General features: G+C 37.7%; 1 protein-coding gene across 3 annotated transcripts in view; it reads left to right on the top strand.

The window, feature by feature from the left end:
* The first annotated feature begins 903 nt into the window (after positions 1-903).
* Positions 904-20762, top strand: part of flnb (filamin B, beta (actin binding protein 278)) — a 27427-nt gene continuing 7568 nt past the window's right edge. Inside the window, exons 1-33 of one of the 3 annotated variants that reach the window (XM_048177274.1) lie at positions 904-1517; positions 4193-4441; positions 4561-4658; positions 4777-4894; positions 6739-6876; positions 6960-7086; positions 7177-7313; positions 9738-9931; positions 10090-10203; positions 10288-10431; positions 10935-11013; positions 13082-13194; positions 13266-13848; positions 13948-14059; positions 14380-14540; positions 14646-14750; positions 14832-14934; positions 15038-15231; positions 15317-15440; positions 15679-15842; positions 15936-16059; positions 16207-16403; positions 16498-16624; positions 16715-16890; positions 16970-17072; positions 17186-17322; positions 17404-17527; positions 18840-19015; positions 19121-19244; positions 19370-19424; positions 19539-19641; positions 19718-19858; positions 19998-20126. In XM_048177274.1, the coding sequence (XP_048033231.1) occupies positions 1205-1517; positions 4193-4441; positions 4561-4658; positions 4777-4894; positions 6739-6876; positions 6960-7086; positions 7177-7313; positions 9738-9931; positions 10090-10203; positions 10288-10431; positions 10935-11013; positions 13082-13194; positions 13266-13848; positions 13948-14059; positions 14380-14540; positions 14646-14750; positions 14832-14934; positions 15038-15231; positions 15317-15440; positions 15679-15842; positions 15936-16059; positions 16207-16403; positions 16498-16624; positions 16715-16890; positions 16970-17072; positions 17186-17322; positions 17404-17527; positions 18840-19015; positions 19121-19244; positions 19370-19424; positions 19539-19641; positions 19718-19858; positions 19998-20126 (5086 nt within the window). In that variant the 5' untranslated portion in view covers positions 904-1204. The remainder of the gene's footprint in view (positions 1518-4192; positions 4442-4560; positions 4659-4776; positions 4895-6738; positions 6877-6959; positions 7087-7176; positions 7314-9737; positions 9932-10089; positions 10204-10287; positions 10432-10934; positions 11014-13081; positions 13195-13265; positions 13849-13947; positions 14060-14379; positions 14541-14645; positions 14751-14831; positions 14935-15037; positions 15232-15316; positions 15441-15678; positions 15843-15935; positions 16060-16206; positions 16404-16497; positions 16625-16714; positions 16891-16969; positions 17073-17185; positions 17323-17403; positions 17528-18839; positions 19016-19120; positions 19245-19369; positions 19425-19538; positions 19642-19717; positions 19859-19997; positions 20127-20762) is intronic. The other 2 variants (XM_048177275.1, XM_048177276.1) reach the window with 2 other exon arrangements.

Genomic DNA, 20762 nt, shown 5'->3' with positions numbered 1-20762 from the left:
CAGTTATTATTGCTCCATCTGCCATTTTTCGCTGTTGTCCTTGCTTGCTTACCTAGTCTGATGATTCAGCTGTGCACATCCAGACGTTCTGCCCTTGTCTAATGCCTTGAACATGAGCTGGCATATGCAAATATTGGGGTCATACATATTAATGATCCCGACTGTTACGTAACAGTCGGTGTTATGTTGAGATTCTCCTGTTCTTTGGAGGTCTTTTAAACAAATGAGATTTATATAAGAAGGAGGAAACAATGGAGTTTGAAACTCACTGTATGTCATTTCCATGTACTGAACTCTTGTTATTCAACTTCTGATTCTTGAGACAAATGATTCTGAGTCTGTTTTTTTTTTTTTTTTTTAGTAAATCAAAAACAAACACCACAACCAGTGTAGTCAGATTCCGGAAATAACTCTCATGAGCTAGTTCTTTTAATGAATCACTGCCTTATATTTCTTTCTATGTGTAAGAATATGTAAACAAAGTGGACATTTATAATAGAAATGAATCAAATTAAGAGCTTGTGAATCAGAATCGAATCAAATTGTAAAATGGATACCAAGCACTAAAAACCTTATTGTAAAGTGTTAAGATTTCCAGTATAGACTAAAAAAAAAAACCAAAACAATTCTGGGCACACTCCCACTAAATAATGGCCTCATAACCAAGATTGTAATAAACCTGCAGCCAAAGGCACACGCTTCCATGGTGTAATGCAGTCCGCCCCAATGAGTCATCCCTCCTTGGTACCGCATGGGAAATATGAGGACGTGCCCCGATCAAAAGAGCTCTGGCAATAATACGCTCAGTTTATTCTGGAGTAAATGAAATGTAACGTCACCAGCGATAAGGTTATCAGCAACAGTGATGTCAGACGTTCATCTGGCTTCAGGTGGGAATTAGCTGAATTCCCCAGGCCTGAGGATCCTGTTTCTGACCTCTGTCTTCAGAGTAAATACATTCTTCAAGCACTGATGTAACTAGAATCTGTTTTTATTATTCCTTTGCACGATGTGGGGCTGCGGCATGATGACACGGTTAATGTCAGAGTAAAAACAGCTCTCTGAGGCGCTGTATAATCATAATTATGGGCCAGAATTGGGGGTTGTAAGGCACTCCCACCACCAGCAAAGCTACATGAAAGCTTCATGCTTCTTCTTAGTTTGGTATAAAAGCTTTCGGACTCCGCACTGATCAGAGAGAGCGATGGGTGACTTTAAAGATAGTGTTACTGCAGCTGCAATCAACCTGGCAGATGATGCCCCATGGAAAAAGATACAGAAGAACACCTTCACACGCTGGTGCAATGAACACCTGAGGTCTGTGGAGCTGCAGATCAGCGATCTTAAGTTTGATCTGAGCGATGGCCTTGTCCTTATCTCGCTGCTGGAGGTCCTGAGCCATAAGAGGATGTTTAGAAAGTACCACATCCGACCCACCTTCAGACAGCTCAAGCTAGACAATGTTTCGGTGGCTCTGGAGTTTTTGGATCATGAAAAGGTTAAGTTGGTGTCTATAGGTAAGTTACAACCTGCCTGAACTCTTTCAGAAGAAGGTGTTTGCAAAGATTTACAGCAAAAGATCTCAGAAACAAGATCTCTTTTAAAGATCTTGTTCCTGAATAATAAGATAAAGTTCATAATAAAGCTATCTGCTGTTTTAATGTGAGGTATGAAAATATGTACAAGACCAGTTAAATAAGAATAAAGATGAGTTGGAGAGAATGAATGCTATGAAAGACTTATGATCAGGTTTGTTTTATATAAACAGAAACACCATAGGGACTGTGACAAATTATTAATTTGGTATATATATATATATTGAGTAAAAAATAAAAGTGCTTATTGAGCAGATAAACGGGGCTATGGTGAAATAATCAGAGTTTATACTTCCCTTAAATTAAACGCATGTAGTGTTAGAATGAACAAGCCATAATTCACCTCTAATTATACTAATTACACTAAATATTGAGTATAATTGTCTTTATGCTATTAACAATGCTTCTGGCTGACAGAAGCTGAGGTTATTAAACCATATCGGTTAACATCATGTATTCATTTGGTTACAGTAAAGTATTGCTTAAAACATTCAACGTTTTTAAATTCCCTTCGACATTTATGATGTGATTAACAGGGTTGTAACTGTTGAATAAAACGGTTAATAAAATATAAATATTAGATAAAGAAATTAAAAAGAAGAAATGTTGATTTGGCAACTGAAATACTAAAATGACTCAAACTAAGCCTAAAATAATAATAAATTAAAAGATTAGTTCACTTTCAAATGAAAATTACCCCAAGCTTTACTCGCCCTCAAGCCATCCTAGGTGTACATGACTTTCTTCTGTCTGATGAACACAGTCGGAGATATATTAATAAATATCTTGACGATCCAAGCTTTATATTGACAGTGAGCGATACCAAACGAGTATGAGCTGAAGAAAGTCTCCACCCACATCCATCCATCATAAACGTGTACTCCACATGGCTCCGGGGGGTTGCGAAGTGAAGTGATGCATTTGTGTAAAAAAAAAAACAAAAAAAATCCATATTTAACAAGTTATGAAGTAAAATATCTAGCTTCCGCCAGACCGCCTTCCGTATTCAAGTTATGAAGAAAGTGTAAACTGGCCTCTCGTCTGTCAAGTTTTTTTCCGTAAGTTGAATAGGGAAGGCGTAGGACGAAGCGTAAGCTTTTTGAACTGTGAGAGTTTTTCACTTTCTTTGTAAGTTAATATGGAAGGTGGTCTGACAGAAGCTAGATATTTTACTTCATAACTTGTTAAATATGGATTTTTCTTTTTTTTTACACAAATGCATCGCTTCGCTTCAGAAGGCCTTTATTAACCCCCCCAGAGCCGTGTTTATGATGGATGGATGGATGATGGATGGATGGATAGATGTGGATGGTGACACTTTCTTCAGCTCATACTCATTGATCCCACTCACTGCCATTATAATTTCATTTATTTATTAAAATATCTCCAATTGTGTTCATCAAAAAGAAGAAAGTCATATACACCTAGGATGGCTTGAGTGTGAGTAAAGCTTAAGGTAATTTTAATTTGAAAGGTAATTTTAATTTGAAAGTGAACTAATCCTTGAAAGGTGCTAAAGAGGATCTTTTCGTCGACTGAGAAACCAAAGACTGTTACTGAGTTTTTGAAATGAGCACATGCGTAAGAACATCCCCCCTCCTTTGAAGGAACGCCTCCCAAAACTCATGCACGAGTATTGGAACACGAGTGTTTACCACCGGCATTCGCTGTGTCGTGTTTTTTGGATTCATTATGTCGGACTCACCGCAGGTAACTCATAATCTGCAGTTGTTACTCCTGTCTCCTGACAAAAACATTGCATGCAGCGCCTGTGGAGTGTGGAAAGTTACTGGAGCGCGCAGCCGCGCTCGTCTCTCACAAGGAACGTCATGGCAGTGATTGACAAGCCAGAGGGCCAATCGCGTAAACGATTGGCTGATGTTTTTAAGGCCCTACCTCGTGCACAGATGATGTATATTAATATTATTCCTTTCAGTTCACCTAATAAATAGTCTTTTGTTAGTAAAGACAGTTTCAAGTAATATTGCAAAAATGTATAAAACAAAACATCCTCTTTAGCACCTTTAAAGCTAAAGTTTTTTTGAAACTAATACAAATTACTAAAACTTAAACTAAAGTTAAAACAAATATAAAAGCTAATTCTAATTAAAAAAAAAAAAAAAACTAATGGTTTATAAATAATACTGAAATAACCCCAGTGATTAGCATCTTCATTGTGTCTAAATAACGGTTTCATTTGTCAAGAAGGTCAGCAGCAAAGTCAAGAAATCTGTGCCTGTTGCCTGAAAAACATAAGCATTTCTTCAGAAGGACATTATCACACAACTGAATTGCTGCTCCCACACTGACACTAAACCATGATTTTCCTATGAATTCCTGTGGCCCCTTTCCTAATTAGGGAGGGAAGGCATTGGGTCAAAGAGTTTTAGTGTCAAATTGGGGACGGCACTTCAGTCAATTAGCTGTGAACTGGACCGGAAACAATGTTCCCATTTGAACTCTCTTGTTTAAATGTAATGACTAAATGACAAAAGGCATTTGATGTTTTAAAAAAATTACTTTAAACTTATGTTACCAAGAGAAGATCTCCATCTTGAAGGAACAAACAGACACACACCTTCAATGTCTCCATACAGACAGTAAGGCCATAGTGGATGGGAATTTGAAGCTGATCCTGGGTCTAGTTTGGACCTTGATACAGCATTACTCCATCTCCACCCCGGTGTGGGAGGATGAGGCAAACGATTCTGTCTCCAAACTGACTCCAGAGATGAGGCTTCTGGGATGGATCCAAAACAAAGTCCCTGAACTGCCAATCACTAACTTCAGCCAGGACTGGCAGGATGGCAAGGCCATTGGTGCATTAGTGGATGGACTGGCACCAGGTAAACCAAGTTTTTCTTTAACTCCCCATTAGCATGTTTTTTTTCCATGTGTTAATTGGGAAAAAGTGTTTTTTGGCAGAGGTTTTCATCTTGCGAAATTATTATTTGTGCTTACGCAGGCTTGTGTCCTGACTGGGAGAGCTGGGATGCAGTGCATCGGGTGAGCAACACTAAAGAAGCCATGCAGCAAGCAGATGACTGGCTTGGAATTCCACAGGTGAGTTCAACCAGAATAATCTATTCACTTGGTGTACATTTTGATAACATCCTCAGTGATTCTGTTGTCCTATTTTGTGAATTTGTAATCATTATTTTGTTTTATTAAATTTATTAAGCTCATAGCCCCAGAGGAGATTCTTGATCCAGCTGTGGATGAGCAGTCAGTGATGACATACCTCTCACTTTTCCCCAAAGCCAGACTGAAACCTGGAGCCCCACTCAAGCCAAAGAAAGGTTTGGCCCATTATAAACCCCCTGCTGTTTAGCTTTTTAGTGTCGTCAACTAAAACAAGGACAAGAGACAAAAGATGCATCGTGATGATAATTTGATGAGAATTTTTTATTAAAACCTTTTGTTGACTAGAAGACTTTCTGTAGGGTTGCACTGATATGCCAGTAGGTGGCAAAAATGTATGAGTGAATCATTAAATCAGTCATTTAAATGATTTGTTTGAAAAGACTTATTCAAGAACGAAATGCCACTACTTTGTGTTGCTCAGTAGTAAAGCCCCAATGTTGATGTAAACTATAACTAAAACATTTTGATAACTCTCTGAGAATTCAGGAAGTCCACACCACAGCTGTAACAATAAAAACACAGGGATACAATACTGTTGGAATCACTTTTTAGAATTTTATTTTTTCAGTTGATGAACTGCCAATAATAATCCACCCGACTTTTAAAGAGCTCAAACAAGTGCAGTGCAGATCAGTGGTGTGTGGTGGTGTTCTGAAATGAGGAGACAAAGTCCTTAATTTTGTTTTTTAATGTTTAATAGTCAACTTATTTTCTTCAGGCTCTGTAAACATTGATCACAGACGAAGAGGTTACCTTTTAATTTCACCAAGCTGATTGCTCACTGAAAAAATCCCTACAGTCATCATGTTTTCAGTCCATTTCAAGTTTGATTTTGACATGACATAAAGCGATATTATCTAAATGGCTGAGTTGTTTACTGTCACGTAATGCACAAAGATGAGATGGTAAGATCCAAGCGCAGCTTTTAATGTGATAATCCAAAGTCGTATACCAGAAACAGTCCACAAAAACAGAAAACCAGAGATACAAAGTGCACGTAACACAATACAACAAACCACAAACAAAGGCAGAAACAACTGAGTATAAATAGACAGAACACTAATGACAAAACTCAAAACAGCTGGTGCAATGAAGGGATAATGAGTCCGGGAAGTGGGTTATGGGAAATGAAGTTCAAAAAGGTGACGGTGAGAAGTAGTCCGTGTTGGAGTGCCCTCTGGTGGCTAACTAGGGCACTCCAACTGGTGATCATGTTATTTACTTACTTTTTAATTATTCTTCCCATTATTAAATGCATCATTTCGTTCATTCTTTTTGATTCGCGAACTCTGAACGCGCACAAAAGCAAGAGGCAGGATTTATCACACGAACCAATCATATCCAATCATAGCACGATGGAGGCATTGCCTCCTCTCACGTGACTTTCCCCTATTCATTCTCAAAAACCCCCCACTAAACTCACCGCACGCTTTAGGGTGTCTTTTTTAAGTCAATGGGATCAGCAGAGGTACACTGCGGGTGTCACTTTTGGACAGTGTTACTTTGGGAAAATGAGTGATTTCTTATATATTTTTTTTTATGTCACATTTGCATTGTTTTATTATTCTAATATGGATTATTTTCTCATCCAATTTTGAGGAAGCACTGCGTTCCTTGCCTCCTCGGAGGAAATGCCCTTGGTGCAGATGACTTAAAATAAAATAAAAATGTATCGTCCATTGGTGTAGCTGCTAATATAGTTATTGTTCTAATTATTGTTCTTGGTGTAAATGGGCCTAAATTCTGATTTGGCTTTATTGGAACTGTTTTCGTAGGTGGAGCAAATGAATATTAGAAATATTGGGTCTAAAATGTAAGTTACTTAATATTGAAATGTTGTATAAAAGCAATATCACACTGCAGTAGTGCTGTTGTTGGTTTCAATTTAAGCAGCACCTGTGTCTTCATACCCACGGTCAACACCTTTATGCTGATTTAAAAAAATAAAAATAAAAGTGCATTGACATGTTGTGTCAGCTATTATTATTTTTTATTTCAGTGCCAAAGCCCAAAGCCTGTCGTGCCACAGGTCGGGGATTGCAGTCCAAAGGCATGAGAGTAGGTCAGCTGGCCGAATTTAAAGTGGACACCTGCAAAGCTGGGCCTGGAAATCTGGAGGTCCTTATTAGAGACCCTAGTGAGTCCATAATCTATATAAACATATACACATAATTATGTAACCCCTTTGTGGTCTAAAAGAAATGTCATCCTTTCTGTCAGGTGGCAAAGCGGTGTCTGTCAGACAGAAGGATGCACTTGATGGTGTTTATTCCTTCGAATATACACCCACTGCTAAAGGAGATCACACGGTGGACATCACCTGGACCGGTCAGCACATTGCCAAGAGGTTAGCTCTCATTTACACAAGTTCAACTTGGAGAAACATTACCATTCAATTTCAATGATATGTTTTTTTTTTTATTCTTTTCTATTACAGCCCATTTAAAGTCCATGTTGGTTCAGAAGCTGGTCCACAGAAGATCCGAGCATGGGGACCAGGATTGGAGGGAGGGACTGTGGGCTTGTCAGCAGATTTCTTGGTGGAATCTGTTGGTGTGGACTCTGGCATGCTGGGTGAGTGGATGTTTATGTAGATAATGTATTACGTACTAATAAAATGGTATAGCTAAGCAATTTTTATGTTATGTTATAACTATATATTACAGGTGCTGGTCATATAATTAGAATATCGTGAAAAAGTTCTTTTTTTTTTTTATTGTAAATTATTTTAAAAAATGAAACTTTCATTTATACTAGATTCCCTACATGTAAAGTAAAACATTTCAAAAGTTTTTTTTTTTTTTTTTTTTATTTGTTGATTAGAGTGTACAGCTAATGAAAGTCCAAAATCCAGTATCTCAAAATATTAGAATATTTACATTTGAGTTTCATTAAATGACCATACCTACAGTATAAATTCTGGGTATCTCTTGTTCTTTGAAACCACACTAATGGGGAAGACTGCTGAATTGGCAATGGTCCAGAAGACAATCATTGACACCCTCCACAAAGAGAGTAAGTCACAGATGGTCATTACTGAATGTGGTGGCTGTTTACAGAGTGATGTATCAAAGCATATTAAATGCAAAGTTGACTAGAAGGAAGAAATTGGGTAGGCAAAGGTACACAAGCAACAGGGATGACCACTAGCTTGAGAATATTGTCAAGCAAAGCCGATTCAGACACTTGGGAGAGCTTCACAATGAGTCAAATGAAGCCGGAGTCACCACACTCAGACATCTTCAGGAAAAGTACTACCAAGCCACTTCTGAAACAGAAACAACGTCAGAAGCATCTTACCTGGGCTAAGGAGAAAAAGAACTGGACAGTGAACAGTGGTCGAAAGTCCTCTTTTCAGATAAAAGTAAATTTTGCATTTCATGTTGAAATCATGGTCCCAGAGTCTGAAGGAAGACTGGAGAGGCACAGAATCCAAGCTGCTTGAAGTCTAGTCGGAAGTTTCTGAAGTTAGTAATGATTTGGGGGGCCGTGACATCTGCTGGTGTTGGTCCATTGTGTTTTATCAAGTGCAAAGTCAATGCAGCCATCTTCCAGGAGATTTTGGAGCACTTTATGCTTCCATCTGCTGACAAGCTTTATGGAGATGCTGATTTCCTTTTCCAGCAGGACTTTAGCACCTGCCCACAGTGCAAAAACCACTTCCAAGTGGTTTGCTGACCATGATATTACTGTGTTTTATTGGCCAGCCAACATGCCTGACCCCTGAATCTATGGGATATTTTCAAGAGAAAGATGAGAAACAGTCGATCCAACAATATACAGATGATCTGAAGGCTCAATAGTGCCTCAGCAGTGCCACAGGCTGATCACTTTCATGCCACACTTCACTGATGCTGTAATTTGTGCTAGGAGCAAGTCATTTGCTGTAATATGTGCTGCCGACCAAGTATTGAGTGCACAAATGAACATACTTTAAAGAACTTGAACTTTTCTGTTTTGAAAATCCATTTTTTGATTGATCTTAGGAAATATTCTAATATTTTGAGATACTGGATTTTGGAATTTCATGAGCTGTGCGCTCTAATCATCAAAATTAAAAAAAAAAACTTTTGAAATGTTTTACTTTACATGTAGGGAATCTAGAATGAAAGTTTCATTTTTAAAAATAATTTACAATAAAAAACCTTTTTCACGATATTCTAATTATATGACCAGCACCTGTATATTATATTTTATTTTGTTATAATTATGTCCCTTTTCAGTTGAAAATAGATTAAGGTTTTTGAGGAAAACATTCCAGGATTCTTCTTCATATAGTGGACTTCAGTGGGGTTCACCGGGTGGAAGGTTTCAGTGCAGCTTCAAAGGGCTCTAAACGATCCAATTAAAATTTATATACTTTTTAACCACAAATGCTTGTCTTGCACTGCTCTGCGGTGCGCCGCGCATTACATTGAAACGTCATGCGTGACTTAGGCGGAAGTACCGCGGTATGGCGAAAAACTTTTTTTTCTCCTCCAACTTCAAAATCGTCCGATATCATTGTTTTACTTAATCTTTTCACGTTCGCTTTGTAGTCACTGGATCAGTACTTCCACCTATGTCACGCATGACCTTTGTAACATGATTACATCATGCATGGCAGATCGCACAGCAGTGCAAGACGAGCATTTGTGGTTAAAAAGTATACACATTTTCATTTTTTTTTTTTAGAAAATGGCTGACCGTTTTGCTAGATAAGACCCTTATTTCTCATCTGGGATCGCGTAGAGCCCTTTGAAGCTACATTGAAACTGGACTTTCCACCCGGTGAACCCCACTGAAGTCCACTATATGGAGAAAAATCCTGGAATCCTTAATTTCTTTTCGACTGAAGAAAGAAAGACATAAACATCTTGATGACACTGGGGTGAGTAAATTATCAGGAAATTTTCATTTAGAAGTGAACTAATCCTTTAATATACATTCATACTATATACATATTGCTATTATATATTTTATATAGTTATATCACTTTCCACCTATTACCTTTCCAAGGTTTTGCCATTGAAGGTCCATCTCAGGCAAAGATCACATGTGATGACCACAATGATGGCTCCTGCCTTGTGCGGTTCTGGCCGACTGAGGCCGGTGAGTATGCTGTACACGTAATGTGTGATGATGAAGAAATCCAGGACAGTCCCTTTATGGCTTCCATCAGACTTAAAAGAAAAGACTTCCACCCTGAAAAGGTAAACTCCTTCTGTATATTCTCTCCTAATAATCTGTTTATGCAGACATGTGTCCAGTGCGAGAGCCCTTTCTCTTTTCAGAGAGATCCATTTTGCATGAATGACATATTTTTATTAAATGTGAAATTATTTCATAAGTTATGCATGTTGGGTTTCAGGTGAAAGTAGAAGGACCAGGTGTTTCCCAAACTGGGTGCATAGTGAACCTCCAAACCCAGTTCACTGTAGATACCAGGCAAGCTGGTGAAGGAGAACTTAAAGTTTGTGCTCAGGTACTAATAAAGTGAAATATTTATACATTTTTATTCCAATGAAAAAGCACTTTTAATTTTCAGAGTGGTTTGACTTTTTCACAGAGAGCAGATGGAGAATGTGTAGATGTTAGTGTTGCCTCTGAACAATCTGGTGTCTTTGTCTGCTCCTACATCCCTTCATCTCTCTCCAAACATACCATTGCTGTGGCTTGGGGAGGAGTCATGGTTCCTGGCAGTCCTTTCATTGTGAGTGCATATATTGATCTTGATAAACGGCAGTAAATGATCTTTAGAATACAATGCGTACGGATTAAGCAATATGAGAGAACATGATGTACAACAACAACTAATGCTAATTCTAATTCATTTCATTTACATGGTGTGATGAAGGTGGAGAACTCATTTTCCACAATTTGTTTTCCATCATGTTGCATTAATGTTCCAGCATCTGTTGCGTTATTGAAATTCCATTTCATCTCACAATGGCTTTAAACCTGTCTAGAGATGATGTACAGCTGCTTAGCGCAGCAGCCAGAGCTCACAGGAATGTAATAGCATGTTTATTAGTCTATTTGTACTGGCATTCCCTCTGTCAAGGGAAAATGAAACTCTGCTTCTCTTGAAAATGTGTAAAAACATACATTAAGAAATGAGCCTACGAGCATCAAAATATAATCTTCAGTGCTTTGGAAGCCTATGATTGTGACGCTGTAAGATTTTCTATGATCACTGCGTCATTACTGTTTCAGGTGACGCCCTGCAGGATTAAGATGACACTGTGTAGCCCAGTCTGGTTTAAACCAGATGGATCAGAAATGTATTACTCTGGTAAGTCTAAGGAACAGTTCTTCCAAAAATCATTTACTCATCATCATGTTATTCCAGACATGTATGGAGGCATTTTTTCAGTGGAATGCAATAGGAAAATGTACTTTTTCATATAGCTTAGTGTGTGAATAACTAGCCCCCGGTTTCACAGACAAGGCTTAAGCTTAGTCCCAGACTAAAATGCATGTTTAAGCTGGTTTAACAGAAAGCAACTTGCACTGACATATCTTTAAATATGTCAGTGCCATTGTTTTGTTTCAAGCTGCACACCAGTAATGTAGATTTCTAAAAGGTACTTAAAGGATTAGTCCACTTTTAAATAAACTATTCCTGATAATTTACTCACCTCCATGTCATCCAAGATGTCCATGTCTTTCTTTCTTTAGTCGAAAAGAAATTAAAGTTTTTGATGAAAACATTCCAGGATTATTCTCCTTATAGTAGACTTCAATGGGCACCAAACAGTTAAAGGTCAAAATTAGTTTTACTGCAGCTTCAAATTGTTCTACACAATCCCAGATGAGAAATAAGGGTCTTATCTAGTGAAACCATCACTCATTTTCTGAAAAAAAGTGAAAATTATATAAGTTTTAATCATAAATGCTCATCTTGAACTAGCTCTCATCTTCTTCTCTATCTGAATTCCAGCATTGTAGACACTGCTAAGTGTATTACTGCCCTCCACAGGTCAAAGTTTGAACTAATTGTTATATACTATTGAACTAGCATATTGCATATAAAAATTAGTTCAAAACTTTGACCTGTGGAGGGCAGTAATATACTTAGCAGTGTCTACACTGCTGGAATTCTAATAGAGGAGAAGAAGAGAGCTAGTTCAAGATGAGCATTTATGGCTAAAACTTATATAATTTTCATTTTTTTCAGAAAATGAGCAATGGTTTCTCTAGATAAGACCCTTATTTCTCATCTGGGATTGTGTAGAACAATTTGAAGCTGCACTGAAACTGTAATTTTGACCTTCAACTGTTTGGTGCCCATTGAAGTCCATTATAAGGAGAATAATCCTGGAATGTTTTCATCAAAAACCTTAATTTCTTTTCGACTGAAAAAAGAAAGACATGGACATCTTGGATGACATGGAGGTGAGTCAATTATCAGGAAAAGTTTATTTAAAAGTGGACTAATCCTTTAAATGTCCTAATTGAACTAAGGCATAATCCTGGCTTAATCTAAGCCCTGTTTGTGAAACCAGGCCTAGGTGTGACAGTTAAAAAAAAAAAAAAAAAATTAAGGAATTAATTCATAAATAAAAATATAAATAACTTAAATGACATTTCAAATTGATTAAAAATTATTTTAATAATGTTTAAAAATGTAGTTAAAATAACTATAATTGATACATTGATATATTTAAAAGGGCTAGTTCACCCAAAAATGATAATTCTGTCATTATTTACTCACCCTCATGTAGATGTATTGTTTCATGTTTAAACCCGTAAGACTTTCGTTCATCTTCGGAACACAAATGAAATTTTAATTTTTTTTTTAATTTTTTTTTTTTTTTTTTTTTTTATGAAATCTGAGAGCTTTCTGTCCCTCCATTGACAGCTATGTGACTACCACGTTGACGCTTCAAAAAGTTAATTTAGTCCAAATTTTCTGAAGAGACACGATCACTTTATATGTGATCAGATTTAATTAAGCTTTTTTTTTACATATAAACATTGATCAGTTTTCTTTACTTAATTCTTATTTACCAGTTGGGTTAAAACATACATTTATACAATTCATAAGTGTGAGCAATCAAAGCCGTTTGTTAGGCTTAACTGCATTATAAGGGCCATATTTGATTTGAGAGATTACTTACAGTTCAATATACAGAAAAACCACATAAATTACTTATGTTTTCCACATGTGATCACATGTGGAAAAATTAATGTGGTTTTTCTGTTTGGAATGACACGAGGGTGAGTAAATAATGATAAAATTTTTGTTTTGGGGTGAACCGTTTCAGTTAAAACTAATGTTATTAAAACATCAAAAATTACCATAGCACCTTTAATTGTGAAAACAGACATTTTTGAGTTTGTTATCTGATTGTGTGAAGATGAAGAGATGGACCTTGATGAAGACTTTCCAGACAACATATGGCCTGGTGGTCATGGAGAACTTGTTATGAACATATTCAACCCGTCAAACGTCCCAGGCGATGCCACAAAGGTATAGAGTCATACAAATTCTGTGAATTGACTTGAAAGAACAGTACAGTCAGATTTTGTTTGTTTCTTCAGGTAAGGGCTCATGGTCCAGGCCTAAAAGAAGGTGTTCTTGGAGAACAGGCAGAGTTTATCATTGACACAAGCAGAGCAGGCAGTGGACGACTTGCCATAATGGTGGAAGGACCCTGTAAAGTTACACTGAAATGTCTGGACAATCAAGATGGCACTTGTACAGTGTTTTACCTCCCCACAGAGCATGGAATGTACAAGATAAATGTCCTTTTTGACAACTCTCACATAACTGGCTCTCCATTCGAGGCTGTTATACAGAAGCCGATTGACCCATCTAAAGTTTTGGTAACAGGCCCTGGTCTGCTACAGGGGAAAGTCGGGGAACCTTGCATTGTAAATATAGACTGTGCAATGGCAGGATCTGGAGATCTGTCTGTGCAGGCTGTCTCTGACTCTGGAGTCATTGTCCCGACCGAAGTGAAGGAGAATGAAGATGGCACCTACACAGCGGTTTATGTGCCTCTAACTGGAGGCGTATATACACTGCTTCTGAAATATGGAGGAAAAGTGGTGCCCAACTTCCCTGCTAAAGTTGTTGTGGATCCAAAGGTATACAAAAGCCATGTAAAAGTGAGCAGGCAAGGTGAAAAGAATCCTAATGTTTGTCACATGATGATTAGTTTGCATTTGGATTACATTTGATTGTTATGAGTTTGTCTTCTCATCCATTCTGCTTTTTCAGGAAGCATTGTGGTTGATGAAAGGGAAACTGACACATGCCAAGTTGTTGCAGATGGTTTAGGTCTCCAAAAGGGCCTCGCTGGACATCCTAATGTGTTTAGTGTAAACGCCAGGTAAGGTAGTAGTAAAGGGATAGTTCACCCAAAAATGAAATTCTCTCATCATTTACTCACCCTCATGTCGTTCCAAACCTGTAAAACTTTTGTTCATCTTCGGAACACAAATGAAGATCTTTTTGATGAAATCTGAGAGCTCTCTGTTCCTCCATAGACAGCTATATGACTACCACTTTGACGCTTCAAAACGTTCATAAAAAGATTGTGAATCTAATCCATATGAATTGAGTGGCTTAGTCCAAATAGAGACTTGATTGCTTTATATGATGAACAGATGTAATTTAGGATTTTATTTACATATTGTTTCTTTTTCTCAGCAGATCTTCAGTTGATGATCTGGGCATAACAGTGGAGGGTGCGTCTGAGTGTCAGGTGACATGCAAAGACAACGGTGAAGGCTTGTATAATGTGGAATATACTCCTTCAGTTCCTGGTGAATATAAGATCACCATTACCTGTGGAGACAAAAACATTCCAGGTAAGCTTTAAATTATGAGAAACAATTGTTATTGACTTGTTTTTTTAATAATTTTTTATTATTATCTTATATTATTATTATTCATTTGCTGTCTGCATTCAACAGGAAGTCCATTTATTGCATCAATAGAGGATGTTTCAAATACTGCAGATTCTGGAGTCTGCCTGCAGTCAGGGATTTGTTTATCTACAAATACTGTTACTCCTCATGGTAGGTCAATTTTTATTTTTTGCTTTTTTAAGTCCAAGACATGTCTGCACATTATTTTAATTGGCTGTATTGAAATGACAGAGATCAAATACAATGGAGATGGGATTTACACAGCGAGTCAAGCTCCATCAATGGAAGACGGAGAGTCTCTCATAGATCCACAGAGTCCTTATGGAAGCAGCAGGTTAGATAATCTTTTAAAGCAAAGTAAAATAAATGATCTGGATAACTTGGAAGCAGAATACATTCAAAAAGCTGCATTCTTTACTTTTTTTTTTAAATCTTAGTCCCATCCCGCTCCAAGCTCTGCCTAATTGGGACTGTGATAGAGAGCTTCCCTCAGCTCATGGTGAGAATATGGCAGAGATTATTGTTCCAGGTTTTAAAGGTCGAATCTGCGGTAGAACTTCCCAAACTTTTACGATTGGCTGCAGTAGCAATGGAGAAGCACCTGAGACTGTTGCTGTGGTGAGACCTGATGGTGAGCACAAAGTAAAATGATTCTAACACTTATATTTGCAATCATTGGAAAAATCTCTGAGATGCTTTGAATGTTTGCACTGTAGGCTCCATGGAGCTCCTGGAGCTGAAAAAAAGTGGAGATGGCACTTATAGCGTTGTCTATTTGCCCACCATGGATGGCTGTCATTTATTAACAGTGAAATTCTCTAGTGAGGAGACTTTTAATAGGTGAGAAATAAGTTACATTTATTTGCTTAGCAGACTTAGCAGATATGTTCAATTTTATATAAATAAGTAAATTCCAAATCTTTTATTTTACGTAAAGAGCATCAGTGTTCTAAGACTACCCAAAATGTAGGAAAATGTATTAATAAAAAATGTATTTTTTTTTATCAATTAGTTGAGAATGTAGTTTATATTATTATAATTATTATTTAAATATAGTATATTTATTTATTTTTTACAGACAGTTCAAGTTTCAAGTGTTGCCGATAGATGATACAGCTCAGGCTAATGTAGCAGGTCCAGGTCTGACATCAGGAATGTGTGCCCAGCATCCTCAAACATTTACTGTCGACTCCACCTCCACAAAAAAAGTTCCAGAGTTTGTTGCCATAATGACACCAGATGGTATTACTCTATGTATTATATTAGATTACAATTACTAATGTCATATACCAGTAAAAATTGTTAATGTTGCATATCTTATTCATCATTAAATAGGCTTGACTGAGATATGTGAGGTCAGAGATAATGGCGATTGGACATACACCGTGAACTACACCCCTTCAATGGAAGGTCTTCATTCTTTGATGGTCAAATATACTGAAGATGCTTCATTTTGCAGGTATGAGCATTGCATTCATAGGTACGAATTATTGAGTAAATGCATAGTGATGGGACTCAGCAGATCCACCTTCAACTGACATGACAAATTTGCCATTGGTGGATTACGATCAAGCACAATAATTTGATGCATGTTGTTACTTTACAGTCCTTTCAAGTTTCGAGTGCTGCCTATGCCTGATTCCGATTATAAGCATCATGGAGGTCAAGGCTTAAGGAATGGGACTCCAGCTTTTGGATTAGATTTAGAGGCACAACTGTGTGTAAACACTCCTCAGACCTTCACAATTGATGGTAGTAGCACCGGAGAGCCACCAGAGACTGTAGCTGTTGTTACACCTGATGGTGAGAATGTAATTGAGACGATGTGTTGTTTGTTTTGTTGGGTGTTTCATACAGTTTTAAACAGTAAAATTTGACTAAATGTTGCACTTTGCAGGCAAAATCATGCTATTAAGTGCCAAAGACAATGGAGATGGAACATACTTAGTGGCATACTCTCCCTCTGTTGAGGGATCTCACTCAATTATGGTCAGATATACCAATGATGACGATTCCTTTAGAAGGTGAAGCAGCAGATAAATGAGATTTTAGTTTGAAGTTACCCAATACACGCAGTCCATGTCCTGAGATACTTATATCACGCTATCTTTCAGTCCTATCAGGTTTCATGCCATACCTTCTCACGCTGGTAGAAGGGATGAAGACGTCTTGAATAAAAAGGAACATTCTAGTCAGGAGGGAAGTGTCGATATCAATGCTAAGGCTCCTCAAACATCTGCTAACAGCTACAGTGTGGCACCAGAGACTGACACCATAGTGAAAGCTAATGGTTTGTTTGATATATTGCTGACATTTGCATGGCTGTGTGTTTGCTAGGGTAATCAATCACATGGGGTTTTTATATGTAGGCTCATTCAAACTCTCCACAGATGTGATGGGCAACAGGGACAGAACTTGTAAGATGACTTGCACACCAAATATGGAAAATTCTGTGATGGACAAATACAGAAGGTATGAAAGTGTATTTGATGGGTCTGTTTTAGGCTGTACTGTCACGTACAATAAATTGTAACACTTTATTCTTTCTACTACCAGAAACATTTGGTGTTTTATTTGTTTCATAGCCTCTCTGAGTTCCAGGCAGACTTAAATGTTGAAAATACAGAACCAAAGATTTGTACTCAAATTCCTCAGTCATTTAGAATCAACTGTAGTAAATCTGGGAAGCCGCCTGAGTGTGCGCTGGTGATCACCCCCAACGGTGAGGACCAGCTTCTCTTGAAAGCGTTTTCAGATTTCTATGGCTGTATCCTGAGTAACTGACAAAGCTTCATACCTACAGGAAAGGCTGAACTGACAGAGGTCAAAGAAAACCCAGATGGGAGTTACTCTGTGAAATATTCTCCCACCATAGAAGGTCTTCACTCTTTGATGGTCAAATATGCTGATGATGATTCATACTGCAAGTAAGAATATATATATAATTTTTTTTTTTTTTTTTTTTTTTTTTTAAATAGTAAAAAAAAAAAAGTTTAATAGTAAAATATAGTTGTTTTGTAAATGCTATTATTGTAGTAACACTTTAATAATACTAATAATAATGTATATTATTATTGATGATAATGTTTATTTTAATTTTACTATTAACAACTTTTCATTGTTTTTAAAAATGTAGTAAAATTGATTATTTTTATTACTATTAATGATAATAATGCAAAACTAATTATTATTATTAATAATTAATTATTATTATTATTATTATTTATTTTTATTTATAAAATGGTTAGTTCCTGTCCTGGATTCTGATTGGTCAATAGCTGTGTTTTATTCACGATAAAACTGCTATGACCGCTTCACCCAACGGTTCTGTGTATAACTACACAACACCCTTAGCAACCACTCTTAGCAACGTAAACTGTATGTTCTCAATTGATATTGTTCATTGAAGCTTACTGTATTATGCAGAACAGTATTGTGAGAAAGAGATCGAGCGAGCAAATTTATTACCTTCATTCAGATTTAGCATTTTGCTTCAGGTCAGTTCTATGTTCATAATAAAACATCTGTTTAAATGTCCGATGTATTATCTTGTCCTTTTAACAGATAAGGGGTTTTCCCATGACTGACAGCATTTGTCAGTTGCATCTTGTTCCGTGTTCACAACAATTCAGCCTTTTCATTGAAAAAGTCTTCACTACTGACTGACACACTCATAAAGACATTCTTTGCCGCCATCTAATGGCGTAATAATGTAACTTCTGTTGCTGTTCATGGTTGGGGACTATTTTCTCCGGTGAAAGGAAGGCTTTAGTGAAAGTTTACTTCATTAAAGTTGCACTGATACATATTTTTTGCCTTTAATATTTGTATTGTGTGGTAACCGTTTTATAAAAGCAATAAGGTACTCGAGGCTAGTGCTGTATCGTGAATAAGGCCGTGACTTATTCACGATACAGCACAGATACAGATAGGGCTGGGCGATATATCGCATGCGATTGTCACGCGCATTTCGTCAGTAAAGCCGGTTCCCTGATTACCGCTAAATCGCCATCACCTGCTTTCAAATGGAGCGGCATTTAATAGACAGAGCTGTAGTTCACTGACAAGCTACGCAATATCGCGTTCATTATCGAAGGCGATTCATCTGCGATATGAACGCGATATTGCGTGATACAGCACAGCTTCTCGTACCCTATTGCTTACTTATTTTATTTATTTATATATAATTTTATTTTATTTTTTTAGTATAACACTTGTCATGTCTGATTTGTTTTTCAGTCCATTGAGGTTTCATGTCTTGCCTCACTCTGCTAGTGATGATGAGCATGGGATAAATACAACTGAGGTTTGTAGTAGACAATTAAAGGAAGATGTCTGTGCTCAAATTCCTGAAACTTTCACAGCTTGCTGCAACACTAATGAGGCCCCAGAGACTGACATGTCGAAACCTGATGGTGAGGCCCTGACTATATGATCATCAGTATCTATCTGTTTGGAAGTCATCACATATTGACCAGAATTTAAAAGAAACCTTGTTTGTTGTGGTATTGATTCCTTAGGCACTAGAGATGTGGTTGGAGTGTTAAATAATGAGAACAGGACCAATGGAGCAACACACACACCCTCCGTTGAAGACTCTCCCTCCTCAGCTGACAGAAATCCCAGTGAGGAGGATTTTCAAAGGTAAAATGGCCATTATAGTCTCTATATAAACCATATGCATTAATCAGTCACTCTCAGTATCCTAATTCATTATTCACTAATTTGTGCTTTGTTTATCCCTTAATTAACTGTGACACAAATTATAGTCACCAGCCATCATCCTCACAGGCTTCAAACGGTCACATAGGTTTTCAAAACAAGGTATGAATGAGTGAAATTTATTCAAGGTTAATTTCAATCCATTTAATAATGTCTCGAGTCCTTGAGACATTTCATACCTTTAATGTCTTTAATGTCTTCATTACTTCTCATCAGGCTGAGGGCAGAAATGTAATTCCTCTTGGTGCCATTAATCAAGCAGGGTTTATATCCTGTGATATAGTCCTGCCATCAGACTTAAGTGAAGGTGAAATTACAGGTGAGCTGTTGCTCTGGATTCAATTGCTCATTTTAATGATTGCATCCTCCCATCATTATTTTAATGGCTTTCATAGGTGAGGTGATCACACCGTCTAGAAAGACAACACAGCCTGACGTGACTGATAACAAAGACGGTACCATCATTATAAAGTTTGATCCTTCAGAAGAAGGTCTTCACCAACTACTTATTAAATCGACCCGAAACGATCTACCAGGTTAGACCTCACACATCCTCTCTGGAAAACATTAACTTGTCCCTCTTCTTTTTGATCTTCATCAAACCATATATAGAAATGTTTCACTGCTGACATTACAAATCTATGGATTAAATAAGATTCTTTTTTCTTCCTGCAGTGCTTCCACTGCAGTATTATGCAAATAGTCTTGCTAATTGCAGCACGATGGCCTATGGACGTGGCCTTGTGTATGGAATTGCAAATGAGACGGCAACATTCACCATCTGTCAGGAGGATTCAGCCTTCAGTGAGCATTTGTTTTCTGATTCCATAATAACAGACTGCACACATTTTTGTGAAGTTGTACTCAGCGGACGGACACGTACTGCCGGGGGGACCCGTGTATTCCACCCCCACCCCATATGTACACCCTCAGAGGGACATCATGATCACACCCCCCATCCCCCCGCCAAACGCGATCTCGATTTTCTAAAGAGTGTGACCCCTCACCTCCCTTGTAACACAATCACGATTTCTTCAGAGTGGAACCCCCACCTCCCCTGTAATGCAATACTGATTTCTTCCAAGTGGGAACCACCCACACCTACTCCTCAAAGGTGCGGTTTTGAACATCGCTGTTGGACATTGTTGATATTTGAAATCAACCCAAACAAACCCACCCCTCTCTTCATTGCTCCGCCTCCAAACTCCAATACTAAACCACCCTGCTTCAAGTCGGTTTTGAACCCCGGCCCGATCGCAAGGCGAATGCAAAAACCGATGATGCTAAAGCGAGACCGTTCGAGACTGACAACGCTTTAGCAGTTGTCAGTGTTCAGTGGTTTAACAGCAAAACTCTCACTATCTGGCCACTGTTACACACGCAATGCGGGTGAATGTCTGATTATCACAGCTGATGTGCAACAAAACTTCAAGAAAAATA

This window comes from Megalobrama amblycephala, linkage group LG24 (genome assembly GCF_018812025.1).
Source record: "Megalobrama amblycephala isolate DHTTF-2021 linkage group LG24, ASM1881202v1, whole genome shotgun sequence".
Taxonomy (NCBI): Eukaryota; Metazoa; Chordata; class Actinopteri; order Cypriniformes; family Xenocyprididae; genus Megalobrama; species Megalobrama amblycephala.
The sequence above is the reverse complement of the archived record's forward strand: the minus strand, read 5'-3'. Positions and strand labels throughout refer to the sequence as shown.